General features: G+C 39.6%; 1 protein-coding gene across 19 annotated transcripts in view; it reads right to left on the bottom strand.

Moving 5' to 3' along the window:
- TNRC6C (trinucleotide repeat containing adaptor 6C) overlaps positions 1-16,550 on the bottom strand; it is a 159,051-nt gene that overhangs the window by 106,243 nt on the left and 36,258 nt on the right. For 13 of the 19 annotated variants that reach the window (XM_045375763.2, XM_045375761.3, XM_065532070.2 and 10 more), the window contains exons 1-2: positions 3,694-3,792; positions 2,868-2,889 (exon numbers count right to left, since the gene is read on the bottom strand). In XM_045375763.2, coding sequence (XP_045231698.1) covers positions 2,868-2,889; positions 3,694-3,756 — 85 coding nt within the window. In that variant the 5' untranslated portion in view covers positions 3,757-3,792. Of the gene's footprint in view, positions 1-2,867; positions 2,890-3,693; positions 3,794-16,550 lie in introns of those variants that run through there. The other 6 variants (XM_065532069.2, XM_045375757.3, XM_065532073.1 and 3 more) reach the window with 1 other exon arrangement.

The following is a 16,550-nucleotide window of genomic DNA, read 5'->3' as shown; positions in this document are numbered from 1 at the left end:
CAGATGCAAACTTTTTTTTAAGTATAATTAATGCTATAATGAAGACTCATCTATTAAGAATGGATTAGAGTAGCTAATATTCTCCAGGAGAAGGTAGAGGGGTATCATAGATGAGCATGCCATATATTCTAAAACGTTCCTTGAAAATGTTTAAAACAAACCCACATTTAAAGCACTTCTATTACTGAGAAAATTAAGTCAAATATAATGCTAAATAATTGGGGCATGGCTTTACTAATACTACTAGTTGAGTGGTGTATAATACTGCAGAGCAAGGGAATTTCTAATTGATTTCGTCTAGTTTGAGCTAATTATCAAAACCAAAATTATTCAAACTTCTACAGTGTTAATTGATTCAGTATATTATACAATCTAATTTATAACTGTAGCCTCTCTCTTAAGAGTATCCAACTCTTGAACTCTCTCAAATTGCTAAACACTTTCCTATATTCAAACAACGCAGGGCCTTGAGACTTTTGGGTGCTGCCTTGTGGCAAATGTGGCCCCTGCCCTCATGGACACACAATCTGGAGCAAGGGAGGGAAGTCAAAACGCTAGAATGTTAGAAAACCATCAATTTTATATGTGAACACTAATACTAGTACTATAACATGTATCATATGTACAGTCAGGCCAGCCTGTGTCACCCAACAAAAGTGTCCAGTCAGAAAGTTGGAACCAGTATTTCTCAGGCAATGAATTTTGGTTTGAATCAGTGATAATGAAGAGTCTGAGAAAAACGTAAACCTTGATGCTGCTAATATTCATCAATGAATTACCTAGCAGTACTGTTAAATTATTTGTAATTCAAAAAGCCTCTTTTGTTTGGAAAGACATTAATTATTACTACAACCCATTCTAAGGCTAGCTAGTAGTTACTGATAAACTGTACCCAAAGGAACAGTATTTTAGAGGATACAGAAGGATAAGAGAAAAATCCAGTAGCGTTTGGAGTTACCAATGAAAATTCTCAACAGAGGCCGGGCATGGTGGCTCACGCCTGTAATCCCAGCACTTCAGCAGACCAAGGAGGGGGCGGATCATTTGAGGTCAGGAGTTCGAGATCAACCTGGCCAACATGGTGAAACCCTGTCTCTACCAAAAAATACAAAAAATTAGCCAAGTGTGGCCATGCACGCCTGTAATCCCAAATTACAGGGTGGGGGTGGGGTGATGCTGAGGCAGGAGAATCACTTGAACCTAAGGGTGCGGAGGTTGCAGTGAGCCCGAGATCACGCCACTGTACTCCAGCCTGGGCGACAGAGCAAGGCTCCATCTCAAAAAAAAAAAAAAAAAAAGGAAAAGAAAATTCTCATCAGAACAGTAATAGAAAATAATAGCTCTGCATAAAGTGGTGGGACAATGTAATTCACAATCACTATTCAGTAATACGCAATTTGTCACTACTTGAGGAGAAAACAATGACAATGATGAAGAATATAGCTGGTACTAAATCAGACTGAAAAATTCAAAATGTTAAAACAAAACAAAACAAAAAAGAAATGGATGATCCAGAACAGTTAATTCTATATTTTGAAATGACAATAGTAAGAAACCATTGTTTTTCATTCAAGATCATAAATTCATACACAACTATGTACCATAACCCTTTAGAACCCTTCTGGAAAAGTGTTATGTAAATTCACAGTGCTTCTGAGAGTATAAGAGAGAAAAATGTCCTCTTTGCTATGCTGCTCATGTGACTCTAGTCTAGAGGCTTGGAGACCTGGGCTCCCTCAAGTCTTGTTTTTACCATTAACTGGTTCTTAAGCAAGAACCAGCCTCTTAATTCACACTAGATGATCTGTAAACGAATTCCTTTCCTGTTCAACTATGAAGTTCAAATGAGATAATATATATAACCTTAACTTTGAAAACTATAGATGTCTCACAAAAGCACAGTATTACCTGTGAGAGTGCATGTGTCTACATGTACAGTTGTGTACATGTGATGGTCCAGTGGAAAATAAAAACTTCAGAATAACAGTTATAGTAAACCTGTACTGAGCACCAGTTATATGGTAGGTACTGAGCCATTTTCCTGCATGATCTCAATTAGTCTTTTTTCTTTTACATTTTATTTTTAATTGACAAATAATTGTATTAAGTCTTTGTAACAGCTTTATGAGGTATGAACCATTCACTACCTTTCTCATTTTAAATACGAGATACCTGAAGCCTAAAGAAGTGAAGTAACTTGTCCCAAATTAAACAGAGCTAGTGTATGTGACTCCTGAGTGTATGCTCTTAACCACTGGGAAATAACTAAACATACAGGTATAAAATGAAGAGGCTTGGAGTGTGGCTTTCCGTTTGTTCATTCTGAATCTCCAGCACATCACAGGAGTGCCTGAGTTACAGTGAGAAATGTGTGTGTTTCCACCAACACCTTTTATGATAACCAGCAAATTCTGGACTTGAAGGATAAAAAGAGAAATCTTTTACATATCAATAAGCAAAGAGGGAATCCAGAAAGAATGTACCCTTTTTATTATAAAGGATAGTTGGCAATGAGAAACTGGAACCTTAAAAAAATGCAGACATCCTTTCATTGTTCCTATTCAAACTGAATCAACTTTATCAGTTCAATCCTGTTTGGTGGAAATCAAACCAAAAGAAAATGTAAAAGCATTGCTTGGAAAGCTAATATAACATTCTTCAGGCATTTCTGATTAACCAAATGCCAATGAGATGTGGATGTAAAACCAGTGATAAATGAGGAATTTCACAATGAATAATAAAAAATAGTTTCAAAGGCAGGCTTAGATTCTCGTTTTTTAACCATCAATTAAAAAAAAAAAGTCATCCTGACCATAAAAATTTTGGTACCACCATATATGTACGCCCCTAAACATTAATAAACTTACCTTTGGTTTTTTGATCAGCAGCCTGAAAAAAAAAAAAAAAGAAAGAAACTTTTTAGGAATAATGTGTAGAATGTACACATCTATGAAAGTTTATAAGCAAACTTTTAGTATTGAAAATTTTTAAAATGAGTTTTTGCCCAGTTAATTTATGACAATTTATTAGTGGGAAAAATGTGTAACTGTCTACATGCCGTTGATTTCATATCAATATTAATCTAAAGGCACAAAATTCTATCTGGAGCTCATTTAAACTCTGTAATTTTAACAGGCTCTAACAGGTATACAGTTTAAACTACAAGATACATTAAACTAGGTAAGAACAAAGACAAATGGCATAACTTGGTATTTTAAATGCCAAAAAATTCAAGCTTGACTATAAAGTTTACAGGAGGGCTTTTATTTTTAATTTTTACTAATAGGATTCATAAAAGAACATTTGCCAAAGCTGCAAAAACAAACAAACAAACAAACAAACAACATTTCTAGCTTTTCTAATAAGATCAGTTGAATGGCCCTTTCTTCATTTATTAGACATGGTTGTTCAGGGTAGTTCATTTTAAGTAGAACAACATGGACACATGTTACTACCAGCAACTAAAACACAGCTTCCTTAAAACACAGCTCTAACACTTCTACTTCCAAGTTAGACATTTATGGTTGTCACCTGTATTTATTTCACTGGTCGAATATCTATTATTTGATAATTATAGACTTGGCGTATTAATTTAAAATGTAACAGAATGAAACCTTGTCATGTAATGGCTATGATGATGCAAATGAGACACACAATGATACAAAGACAATGAAGTAGGAACTTCAGCCAAACCTTTTTCTGAGCACCTTCCTTCTTTTTCTTTTCTTCCTGCTTTTTCTTTTTCTTTTCTTCCATCAAACGTTCCTCTTCTTGTGTTTCTTGCTCTTTCTCCCTATTAAATACAAAGAAAACTAGTATAAGTTTGATGATCATGTTAAGTCAAACAATGAAAAAGTATTAGCTGCTTCAAGTCTTAAGTCAGAATTTCGCATATGGAATACAGAAGGACCCTCTGAAAAGGTGCTAGAAAGGGACACTTCCCTAACAGCACTGCAGGTTGCCCTGACTTCTTCAGTAGCCAGCTGTCTCATTCATTCAGCCCACATTGTTGAACACTAACCCATCATCAGGCATTGCTGGGGATAAAGGCATGATATGGAGTAAGATACAACTCCTACACTCAAATAGTCTGTATTTGAGAAACACAGACCAGTATTACTCAAAGTACCATCTCAGGGACCACCATCATTAGAATCATCAGGGTACCTATTAAAAAACATAGATTCCTAGTTTCCACCTTAGCAAAACCAAATCAGAATCTTTGGAGGTGATTCTTATGCACGCTATAATTATGTTTGTTTGATAAGCCAATTTTATTAAAAATAAAGATTCCACACAGCATGGTGAGCTAGTATAAAGATACACTGGGACACAACATAGAGCAATTCTGCTCAGAAGGGGTCACAGCAGCCTATGAGCTAGTGCTGAAAACCTGTAAAGGAGTTTGGCTGGATAGGGTGTTATGTCAGTGACCGAGTCATCGACTATTTGCTCCAAAGTCACCCTTAAACACTTGCTCTGCAATAATGACGGAGTTCCTTTAAACAAATCTCCTTTCAGTGAGTACAACATGGAGCTTTCTCAGTAGAGGGCACCCTAGGGACACTGCAGGACGAAGGTGCCCTTCTGCTGTTTCTAGCTGCTGGGGGAAGTGGGGGTAGGCGTGTGGGTGTGAGGCCACCCTGCAACGGCTCCAGCCATGGGCCCAGCATGGGCGGTTTCTCAGCAACCTTGTGGCTCTGGTGTGGTCTAGTGTCATCTTCTCATGACCATATCAACACAGACACTGTGGGCTCAGGTCTTCTGTCACTCACCCCATCCACAGATTTGTCCCTTGTGATCCTCCCTAGCCTTGGGGAGGGGCCTCCTTCCAAAGTTGGTCCTTCCCTGGACACTTTCCTCAGGCCTAGGTACCATATAGTTTTCTATAGCTACCCTTTTATCACAGTTTAATTATTCCTTAAATCAAACTTTCCTTGTCTATATCACTGTGTAGTTTCTAAATCCTAGTTGGACCCAGACTGATACAGACAGGAAGGATTTAACACACTATGCAGAAGTAAAAACATACACAAAAGTCTCAGCAAAACATCATCATCCACCCATGAATGTTTTGAATTTATTAATTTTGGAGTTTTTAATTTGTAAATGTGTTTTCTATACAACTACATGCATAAGGAATTTCAATCTAGTGTCAGCTAATCCATATTTAAATAACTATCATAAGAAAAATTTAAATTACATGGTGGTGGGTGTGTCTTAATGAATATTTTTCTTTAAACAGTGGTTCTCAGTCTTTGTCCTTCAGAATTACCTGAAGAGCTTCAAAAATCTCCAATGGCTGCAACCCATGCCAGGGAAATCTCTGGGAAAGGAACTCGAGCACTGGCAGTTTTTAAAGCTTCCAGATGTGACTCCATTTTCAATCAAGGTTGAGAAAACACTGTTTTTAAAGGAGGTGTGCACGTGTATCCAGTTTGGAAAATGATTATTCATTATATTAGATGATACCTTCCAGGGATGTTTTCATGCTAAAAGGCACAGAGACACCAAGAAATCTGCACTTATAGCCTTCTTATAAGGGACAGGCAACCCCTGTGAGTGATGGTTTTGCTATTATCAGGCTGAAGCTAAAATCTAGGGAAAAAGTGAACAAAAACCAAGCACATAGTAACTGGCCACTGCTATTGTTATATTTTCTTAATCTACAGCACAATAAGACCCTTAAGCTACCTCCCAATATTACACTTAATAAAGTAGACAATATAAGCTAACTTTTAAAAGATATTTAATAAATGGAATAAACATGATTTTTGCTTAATTCTATTAATCTACAAATTAGTTAGAGCTAGCTATTCCCTCAGCAACACAGTTCAGATTTTACTTTAATGGTAAAATAGAATGTTGTAAATAAAGAGCCCAAGTAGCCATGAGATCTCACACTTTCTTACCTGTGTTCATGTTTATATGACAAAGCCTAATTCAGATATTTGCTCTTTAACAAAGTTTCTCTAATGTCCCCCTAGCTGCTTAGCAGTAATCTCTTCTAGCTCCAATCCTGTGTTCAATTTCTGCTATTTTTCATTAATAATTTTTTAAAATATCAACATCTAATCACATTTTTACTTTATAAATAGAGTTTTGGGTATCTTTAAGAAACTTCTATGACTATTTTTCACTTAATGATATACTGCAGTATGCATGGGGAGGCTAAGTTTGTTCACATCTCTACATGATACGCTTAATGCTGCTATTTCTTGATTCATTTTTAATTTTAATTTTATTTTTTTGAGACAGAGTCTCACTCTGTCACCCAGGCTGGAGTGCAGTAGCACAATCTTGGCTCACTGCAACCTCTAACTCCTGGGCTTAAGCTATCATCCGACCTTGGCCTCCCGAGTAGCTGCGGTTACAGGTGGGCGCCACCACACCCAGCTAATTTTTGTATTTTTGTAAAGACGAGGTTTCTCCATGTTGCTCAGGCTAGTCTCAAACTCCTAACCTCAAGTGATCCACCCACCTCGGCCTCCCAAAGTGCTGGGATTACAGGTGTGAGCCACCAAATCCGGCCTAATCTGAGACCTTAACAGTTTAATTCCTGTAATGATGACTGTGGATTTGGCTCTTATATCACACTCATCACTATTTTTAGTTAAATCAATAAACGGCATCTACTTTATAAAGAATATGCAAATGTGGTTGGGTGCTGTGGCTCACGTTTGTAATCCCAGCACTTTGGGAGGCCGAGGTGGGCAGATCACTTGAGACCAGCCTGGCCAACATGGCAAAACCCCATCTCTACTAAAAATACAAAAATTAGCCGGACATGGTGGTGCCTGCCTGTAGTCCCAGCTACTTGGGAGGCTGAGGCAGGAGAATCACTTGAACCGGGAGGTGGAGGTTGCAGTGAGCTGAGATCACACCACTCCACTCCAGAGGGAGACTCCATCTAAAAAAATATGTAAATGTTTGCTACAGAACTACGTAGTATACTGTGATTACATTTTATTTTTTGTGTAACTTTTTTCTACAGCTCCAAATTGTTCCTTCTTTTCCTCTGTTTTCCTGGCAAAAATTGTTTTTGTTTTTTATGCCTCTCTTCTCACCTCAAGTTAAAAACAGCACTCTTAGACCCCCTTTCCAGAGGCTTCAGCGCAGCTCTGTCTGGGGTGGGAGCACTCTGCTAGAGCTTTCTTACAGCCTGAAGTTACATTTCTTTGTAGTAAAATAGATATTACGTAACACTTACCATCTTAAGCATTTTAAAATATAAGTTCATTAGTGCTACATTCACATTGTTGTACAACCAATCTCCAGAACTCTTTTCATCTTGCAAAACTGAAACTCTGTCCCTATTAAACAGCAACTCTCCATTCCCCTCTCCCCAGCCACCACTCTACTTTGTCTCTATAAATTTGACTACTCCAGGGACCTGTGGTTCTGAGTTGCAATTCCTTAATGTTTAGTGACATTGAGCATCTTTTCATATGTAGTTGGCCATTTGCATATTTTTTAAGGAGTCTATAGTTATTCTCTTATCATAAAACTTCCGTTTGGATCACTGCATGCTTTCTATCCAACCCAGGCTGATACAGTGGAAAGGTGGAACAGATTAAGCAGGAGCAATGGTACATACAACAGACATCATCACCCACCCATTAATGTTGATACAAATTTCTTAACTCAGTCATCCCATGGCTACTTCTCCTTGATTTACTCCCTCAATTCGGTGAAAAACATTCAAGTATCTTTTCCAGAAAGGGTGGGGGGAAGTCAATTTTTAGAGGCAATGCATGTCTAAAGATAGTTTCAGGGTACCTTTCTATGTGACTGGTGGCTTGGCTTGGCTGAGTATAAACACTCCAGGCTGAAGGTCAGTTTTGAAGACCTGGTGTCACTGTATGCTAGCATCCAGTCACATTCAAGAGAAATATGATGTCATTCTGCTTTTCAGTCCTTTTTAGGTGATTTTTTTTTCTTTTTTTAAGACAGGGTCTTGCTCTCTGACCCAGGTTAGAGTATGGCTCACTGCAGTCTCAACCTCCTGGACTCGAGTGATCCTCACCTCAGTCTTCTGAATAGCTGGGACTACAGGTGTGCGCCACCACGTCCAGCTAATTTTTAAATTTTTCGTAGAGATGGGGTCTTGCTATGTTGCCCAGTCTGGTCTCAAATTCCTGGGCTCAAGCAATCTCCTGCCCTGGCCTCCCAAAGTGCTGGGATTACCAGTGTGAGGCACCAAGCCTGGCCATGCTTTATTTTTTCCACTTGATCCCTGGGGTTCTGAAATTCCAGGGTGATGTGTCTTTTCTCCCCCATTATTTGTGTGTGGCATTTGGCTGATGCTTTTAGCTCATACCTTTCAGTTCTTTATTTTCTTGAAAACACCTTCCTTCTGTTTCTAAATAACAACATACTGAACCTCCTGGATTGATCACCTGTAACTGTGTTGTTTCTCTTATGTTTTCTACTCTTTTTTAATTGGTGCTTCTATCTTGAGGGTGCTTGATTCAACTTGATCTTCTAATCCTTCTGCTGAGTTTTTTATTGTGATGTTTTAAATTGTTAACTTTCTTGTGCTCTTGAATGCTCCTTTTCCACAACACCCTCTTCTTGTTTTAGGTAAGCAAAATCATCTCTATTATTTTCTCTGAAAATCTTCTAAGTTTTCTGCATATCTTTGTTCCTTCCCTGGATGCCTCTTCCCTTAGATTCTCTCTGATCTGAAAGCCTTTCCACAACTCTGTAGTAATCCTTGGTTGTCTGTTCAGGCACTGAAATACCAATTAGGGGCTTTGTATGTATGGGCTGGATTTCCTCCACGGTGGGTTCTGCTTTAGGGATATTAGGTAGGGAACTGGCTGTTTTACTAGCGCAGCCTCAAATGCCAAAACATGCAGTTTCCCCCCCAATCACCAGGGTGCTATAGCATTAGCTAATAGACCCTAACCACCCAGAATTGCTCCACTGCTAAAATTTTAGATGCCACTATCCCACATTCTGACCATAACTTCCTATTGTTATCACTATTTCCACAGCACCTATTTTTTGTCCTCACTGAATCTTCCCATTTCCTGACTCTTCCTTTTTCTTCTAAGCTATTTTAATCACTTCTTTTCCTACAGAGTCTACACCTCAAACCCATCTCACATGTTCACTAATTCAATCACTGAGGAACTACACAACTAACATGCGCTATTTGTTGTAGTAACCACCAGGGACGAAAAGAAGGATGGAGGGAGGGAGGTGGGGACCGATTCATGTAATAAGTATTTTCTGAATAAAAGCTTTGTTTATTTTTGTAAACAGAGATGGCATTGTACTATGTTGTCCAGGCTAGTCTCGAACTCCTGGCCTCAAGTGATCCTCCCAAAGTGCTGGGATTACAGGTGTGGGCCTCTGCACCCAGCCTGAACAAGAGCTTTATAAGTGCTCTGGGATTATAGCAGGAAGCAAGATAAGAATACATACACTTTCAAGGATATTTACATAAATGAGTAAAACAAATTATCGCTATTACAACGACAACAAGTACAAAATGCAGTGAGAATGTGACAAGATGAACATCTGCATCTGTCTGGGCACTGGCCTCCTGCTTAGGCTATTTTTCTGTTACAGTTGGGGAGCCAAATGTCCTGGCTTTAAACAAGATTATGAGCTTCCTCCGGCCTCTGGGCTATAAGTGCCTTGGTAGGAGGACTCTGTCTCTGCGGCCCTGAGAAGAATATGTTACCCTTTAGGGCATTTCTGGTACCAATTTCTGGTATATAATCTCAGCTGAAATTTACAGTGCAGAAAATCTGTAAGTTTCTCTTTCAAGGAAAACTTTATTTTCTGATATGATCAAGTAGTATTTAAAAAGTTACTGTCTACCTTGCACAGTAAGATTATAAATTTGGATTTGAAAAGTGTTTTCACCTACTAAAAGAAGAAAAAAACAAATGTATCAATTAAACGGAGAGTCAATTCATATTTTTTCTAAGTTGTAAAATAAATCTATAAGTCAAGAAGCAAGGAGAATAAAGAATAAAGAAAAGGAATGGCAAGGCTGGGAGAATTTTACTTTTTAATCACAGAACATTTTCTTTTTAAAATTACGTTTAAATATACATGATCAACATACATTTGTAAATATAATCTTATTGTGCTTTTCCCCCCAGGACAATATTTGCTTTCCTGTTGCTGACATGCTTGGCATCCCTTACCCACTCTTTCTCCCCCTTCCATATCCATGTCAAATATCTCCTCCCCATGATGACCCACATTAAAACCACCTCGTTCATATCTTTCCGTTTTTGTCCCTGCTCGTGTAACTGTATGAAAACATAAATACTTATACATTTTTACAAACATTTTATTGGATCATTGTTGGCATAACTGGTATTATGTTATAGAAACTTTTTTGCATCTTGCTGTTCTCATTCAATACTTGCAGGGAAGGAGGATCTCCCTTCTCTCTCCCTCCCCCTACTGAGAGGTCCAATCTGTTATTTCTAATGGCTCCATAATGTACCATGGGGCAAATGTTATCATATTATTCAGTCATTCTTCTATTCATACATATTCACTTCCTTTCCAGTTTACTGCCACTGCAAAGAACTCCAACTGCCCTACCCAGCTCTGCTGAAGAGAACAGCATCCCTTCGATTGGTGTTTCAGCTTATGTTTCAGTAGCAATGGGAACTAGGTAAGGAGGAAATCTGATATGGGCTCAACTGCTGGGCCCCGAGCAAGTCTGAAGGGCCAAATTGGATATAAATTACTATATCTCATATGGTGAGGCATACTATAATGGATCCCTCTGTACTGAGTTTTATTAGGAAGAAAACGTTTTTTAATAATATGGGTTTTCCATTTGTTTCTTTTATTCTCAAGTAATTTAGCAAACACAAGATTAGGAGGCTCTGGGTAGAAAAAGGAGCAACACTCATATTTTGGAGGCAACTAGGAGGAGGAAGGGGTGAGAAGAAGATTTCCCACAAATGGGCCTCTGTGGGTATCATTTTGGTGTTTCTAGTTAAACTGTAGATTTTCCCAGAGAAACAATGATTTACTTTTGTTTCAGAGGGTCTGATGGAGAAAGAGAAATAATGATTCAAAAGGTGAAATTATATAGGTAGACTGGGAATCCAGTCACCTCATGCAAAACTATTCTGGATGAAAAATGTTACAAATTACCAGTCTTTTTGTTAGTTGATTACTTCCTATATTTGTAGAAGAAGAAAATTCAATAAAAGAGGGCAGGGGCCTATTTTTGTCTTTGAGGTTTAGTTATCAGACATTGTAAATGTTTCTCATCCTTAGTTTCACCTACAAAGAACACCATTGCCTATATACTCTGAAGTTATACTGGCTAGACTTCAACGTCATGTCATCAAAATATTCACTAATTTGTGTGTGGGGGGGGGGAGCGGGCAGAGGGAGAAGGAGAGAGAGTGTATGTGTGTTACATGCCACTATTTTGAAACTGACTAATTCTATTAGAATTTCCTTTCACTGTTTATGTTAGGAAGGGCTGGTAAAATGTTATCAGACAAAATTAAAAAGAGAAGGGATGGAAATGGTATGCTATGCACTTGTCATAGAAATAGTTAAGGTCTTAATTTATTCAACATGTATTTGACTACCTGCTATGTGCAGGAAATATTTGCTAGACTTTTGTGGACAGTATGAGAAGGATAAGACAAAATAGTCTCAGCCTTGAGCATAAAATCTAAAAGGAAAGACAAGGTAAAGCTTTAATTATATTTAAAACTCTATAGACTATGGAAAGAAACAGAATAGAGAGTATGCTTGAGATTTAGAGTCACAAGGACTGGATTCTAAAGTGAAGTCAAGTCACTGGTATAGAGAAGGTCCAAAGCCCGTAAGCCAGCGTATCAGATGGACTGCCTATAAGAATGCTTAAGTCGCTCAGCACGACACCTGGACTGGGGGTGGAAAAGGCACTCATTGCCAAATGGCTCTGACCAACAGGACCAGAAGTTGTGAAGAAGACCTGTATTTGACAGCCTCTATAGTCTTCTGATTTCCACATTTTTGTATAATCCCTTCCTGTGGAGTACGACAGAGACCAGCAACTTGCTTCTAGTCATTCAAATATGGCAAAGGTGTATGTCACTCCTCGGCTATGTTACATAAGACTCCAACTTGCTAGCAGACTGGCTTTAGAGTCTCCCTCTTCGCTGCTGGTTTTGAAGAAACAAGCTGTCATGAATCCTACTGCTGCAAGGAATGGCATTCAGCCAGCAGCCTGAGGAAGCCTGGATACCAACCACTCACCAGCAGAGCCTCCAGATGAAAACAGCCCCTGGCCTTGACTGCACAGCTTTGCAGAGGGCCCAGGTGAGTACAGCCTCCTGAACCCACAGAAACCATGCAATGGATGTGCACTGCTTTAAGCCACTACATTCAGTGGTATTTGTTACACAGCATAGCAAACTAAACCAGGTGGTGATGGATTCAGGCCTTCTGGGGCTGGGCAAGATGGATTATACCAGCTATAGCCTCTCTCCTGCCAATTACAACAACAAAAAACTGGACAAAGTACAATATAAACACAAACACATAAATAATAAAAAGTAACAAAAGTAGGTGGTTTGGGGAGAGGAGTTAAATGTAGGGAAGGCAATCTGTGTGCGGGTAACTTTCTCAATTCCTTCTCTCAAAGCTTTGCCCAGGGAGTGGGTCCCAATCACAGCCACGCTGTAGCAGGCCTGGTACTGACACCTACAATAGAGAGAAACCCCATCTTTCTCAGCAGAGGACTAAAAAAAGGAGCACCCGTGAGCTGGACGTATCCCAGGAGAGTCAGGGATCCCAGAGAGAGATCAGCTAGAAAAGGGAATCCCCCAATTCTGTGTACAGACCTTCACCATTTTGGGCTTACCTTCGAGTTATGCATTTATGGGACAGACCCAAAACAGCAGAACAAAGGCTGTGAGATATGAACTACGATGACAACACCCCCCTCCCCCAAGCCTCAGACTAACTCCTACATGTGGGCCAGGTCCAAAGCAGCATAGTGAGAGCCTAGTACTGAGCTGACATTAGAAGCCTTGAACCCACCCAGGCTGACTGCCTACTAAAACAAAAACAATACAACAAACCAGCATTTTCTAGAGGAGTCTGATAGTACTAAGAGTCTATATGGCATATTCAAAATGTCCAGGATAAAGTCCAAAATATCTCCTCATACAAAGAACCAGACTTTGTAGCCAACTATCAGGGCAAAAGACAACAGACGTCAATGGCCAGACGACCCAAGTTTTGGAATTATCAGACAATGGTTTCAAAGCAGTTATTATAACTATGCTCCAGGAGGCAAATAAAGATAAATACACTTGAGTAAACAAATAAAAATTTAGAACTAAAAAACTAAAACATCTGAATTTAAAACATCATTGGATAGGCTCAAGAGAAGAATGGACATGAAAGAGGAAAGAGTATGTCAACTTAACAGAGAAATAAAAATTACTGAATCTGGAAAACAAAGAGACTAAAAAAATGAACAGAGCCTCGGGGACCTGAGGGATAATACTAAAAGACCCAACATTCATGTCACTGGAGGCCCAGAGGTGGAGAAGGAACATCAGTGAAGAAAAAAAATACATAAATTTATAAATTCAAAAAGCTCTGTGAATACCAAACAAGATAAACTCAAAGAAAACTATACTTGGATATAACAGATACTAAATGTAAGCAGCCAAACTCAAAAGGCTATGTTGCGTAGGGTCCATTTATTTATTTATTTATTTATTTATTTATTTATTTATTTATTGAGACGGAGTCTCACTCTGTCACCCAGGCTGGAGTGCAGTGGCCGGATCTCAGCTCACTGCAAGCTCCGCCTCCCGGGTTCACACCATTCTCCTGCCTCAGCCTCCCGAGTAGCTGGGACTACAGGCGCCTGCCACCTCGCCCGGCTAAGTTTTTGTATTTTTAGTAGAGACGGGGTTTCACTGTGTTAGCCAGGATGGTCTCGATCTCCTGACCTCGTGATCCGCCCGTCTCAGCCTCCCAAAGTGCTGGGATTACAGGCTTGAGCCACCGCGCCCGGCCTTGGGTCCATTTATATAATAGTCTGGAAAAGGCAAAATTGTAGGAACTGAAAATAGACCAGCAACTATCGGGGGGAGGAAGGGACTGGCTACAAAGGGGCAGTGCAAGGGAGTTGTTCTGTTGGGCGACGGAATTATTCTGCATCTTCACATGATGATGGTTATATGGTTGTATGCATTTGTTAAAACTCACGTTAACTGTACACCAGAGAGTGAATGGTACTACAAGTAAACTTTAAAAAGTGAATAAAAGGAATGACAGAAAACAAAATTTAAAAAAATTATAAATGGTTATGGTGGGAAGGGTTCAGGAGAATATTGAATCCTTCCCTCATGTCTTCCCTCCACCCTGATTCCCGGCCTGATGAGAAGTGGTTTCAACGAAGTGAAGACAGTATGTGTTGGGGGCACTGAGGAGGGCGCAGGGCTAAAGATAAAGGTCTTTGTTAACCAGAGGACCATGCACCATAAGGCTCGGGGGAAAGATCTGGAGAAAAGGATGAGGAAACTTCAGAGCAGCACTGGGATTTGATTACTAGTTAGGAAGAGATGACAGCAGGGACATATACTTTGGAAGGATGGTGAAGAATCACGGAGATCAAAGAGAGGTATGACAAAATCAGTTGGTCTCAGGTATTTCAAAGGAATCCTGATATTATTTTCATTTTAGAGTTAATACAGATTTCAGCCCAGATTTAATTATCGGGACTCACTATCATGGCTAAAATGAAACAAGACAAAGCCCAGCAGCCCAGTATGGAGTTACTGCAGCCTGAACTGACCGAACTTCTTAAGAAACAGCGTCTCTTGCCTCTCACCTTTTAAACATCTTACGGTGCTTCTTGTCTAGCCACTGACATAAGTATTCCACCTCCTTGTTTCACCAATGTCTTTCTATATTATCTTCTTCCATTTGGTTTTTGGTCACAGAACAAGTAATGCTTCTCATTTTGGTTGGCTGTCTCTGTGAAATAAGGTTGATGAACTGTCTGTTACTTCGCCACTCAGCTTTCTTTCCTCCTTTCCTCCTCCCATTGGTATCTGTATTCTGATTTTCCTCTCACCCACAATCTGTGGACTTAGGGGCCGTGGCTCCAGGGATGCATTTTGTGTCTGACTAATAGAAGGGCACAGCGTCCCCTGGGCCACGGTGCTCAGATTCAGGGATGACACTGGATGTGAACCAAACAGAATCAGAGGGCTGGAAGTTACTGTAACCAAATGAAGCCAACACCAAAGAAGGGAACTAAGAAATGGAGAGAAAAACTAAGTGTCCGTGAGGTATGCCCTTTGAGTCCAGGAATAAGCTGTTTTTGCAGCCTAGTATCTCAGTGCCTTGCCCTCCCCTGACCAAGGGGTGGGCATGAGACTCATACTAGGCTAATCAAGACACATCTTGGAATAGGAACTCTGAATTGAAGTGGCAGACAGCTGGAGTGGATTCACTGCACTGACTGTGCCCTACAAAACCTGCCATCAGTGCCTGCTACCTGGATTCTCTAGGCTGCACGGGTTGTGTCCTAGTTTTTCAGCTTGTCCTTCAATTTTGTCATCTGCTATCACATCCTTCCAAATGTTCCTCCTTTTTTCCCCCTTAAATTTGTACAGTTGCTTCCCACTGTCTGTAACCAAGAAATCCTGATAATGCAGTTTATCAACAATCTATTTATTTAAACCTAGGCTTACTCAGTCAGCACTGACTGGCTGCAGCATTATTTGATTATGATTTGTCTTTAAGTAGGTTCAGTAAACACTTTACCACTAACTTTAGCGTTGCTATATTAATATGTCCATTACAAATATGGGAGGATTGCTATTTGTGAGACAGCGTCTCGCTCTTTCTCCCAGGTTAAAGTGCAGGGGTGTGATCATAGCTCGCTGCAGCATCGAACTCCCGGGCTCAAGCAACCCTCTCACCTCAGAATCCTGTGTAGCTGGGACTACAGGTGCACATCACCACGCCTGGCTAATTTTTCAATTTTTTGTGGAGATGGTTCTTGCTGTGTTGCCCACGCTAGAAGTATGGGAGTTTTAAGTACCATGTTGTGAAAACCTTTTCTTCATTTCTGAGTTTAAAGTCACCTCAAATTAAGTCAGAAAATGAGTGTAATTTTAATAGCATTCCACTTTCACAGTAAATTATATAATGATGTGTGTGTGTGTGTGTATGTGTGTACTTTAAATGTGCTAAAATAACAGAAGAAAATCTCCAACCAGTCTCTCAGATACAGTAGTCCTTGCTGGTACATCCTGGCCTATGTGTTACAGAGTGGTTATTAATAATGCTCAGGATTTCATTGTTTGCAAGAAATCCTAGGAACACGTATTCTGTAACCACTGATAAGCATAATGCTTTTCCCAAAAAAACTACTAAGGAGTTTGGAGGTGGAGATTTATATTGCCTCTCAGTGCCAAACTCTGCTTTTTGCCTGCTCTGTGAAAATGGATCTGTGACCTTTAACTATTTTTCCTTTGCCAGCTGGCATGACGTTCAACCTTTTCAGTACAGGGCACTAGAGAGACACAGCA

The sequence above is a fragment of the Macaca fascicularis genome, chromosome 16, assembly GCF_037993035.2.
Source record: "Macaca fascicularis isolate 582-1 chromosome 16, T2T-MFA8v1.1".
Classification (NCBI taxonomy): Eukaryota; Metazoa; Chordata; class Mammalia; order Primates; family Cercopithecidae; genus Macaca; species Macaca fascicularis.
The sequence above is the reverse complement of the archived record's forward strand: the minus strand, read 5'-3'. Positions and strand labels throughout refer to the sequence as shown.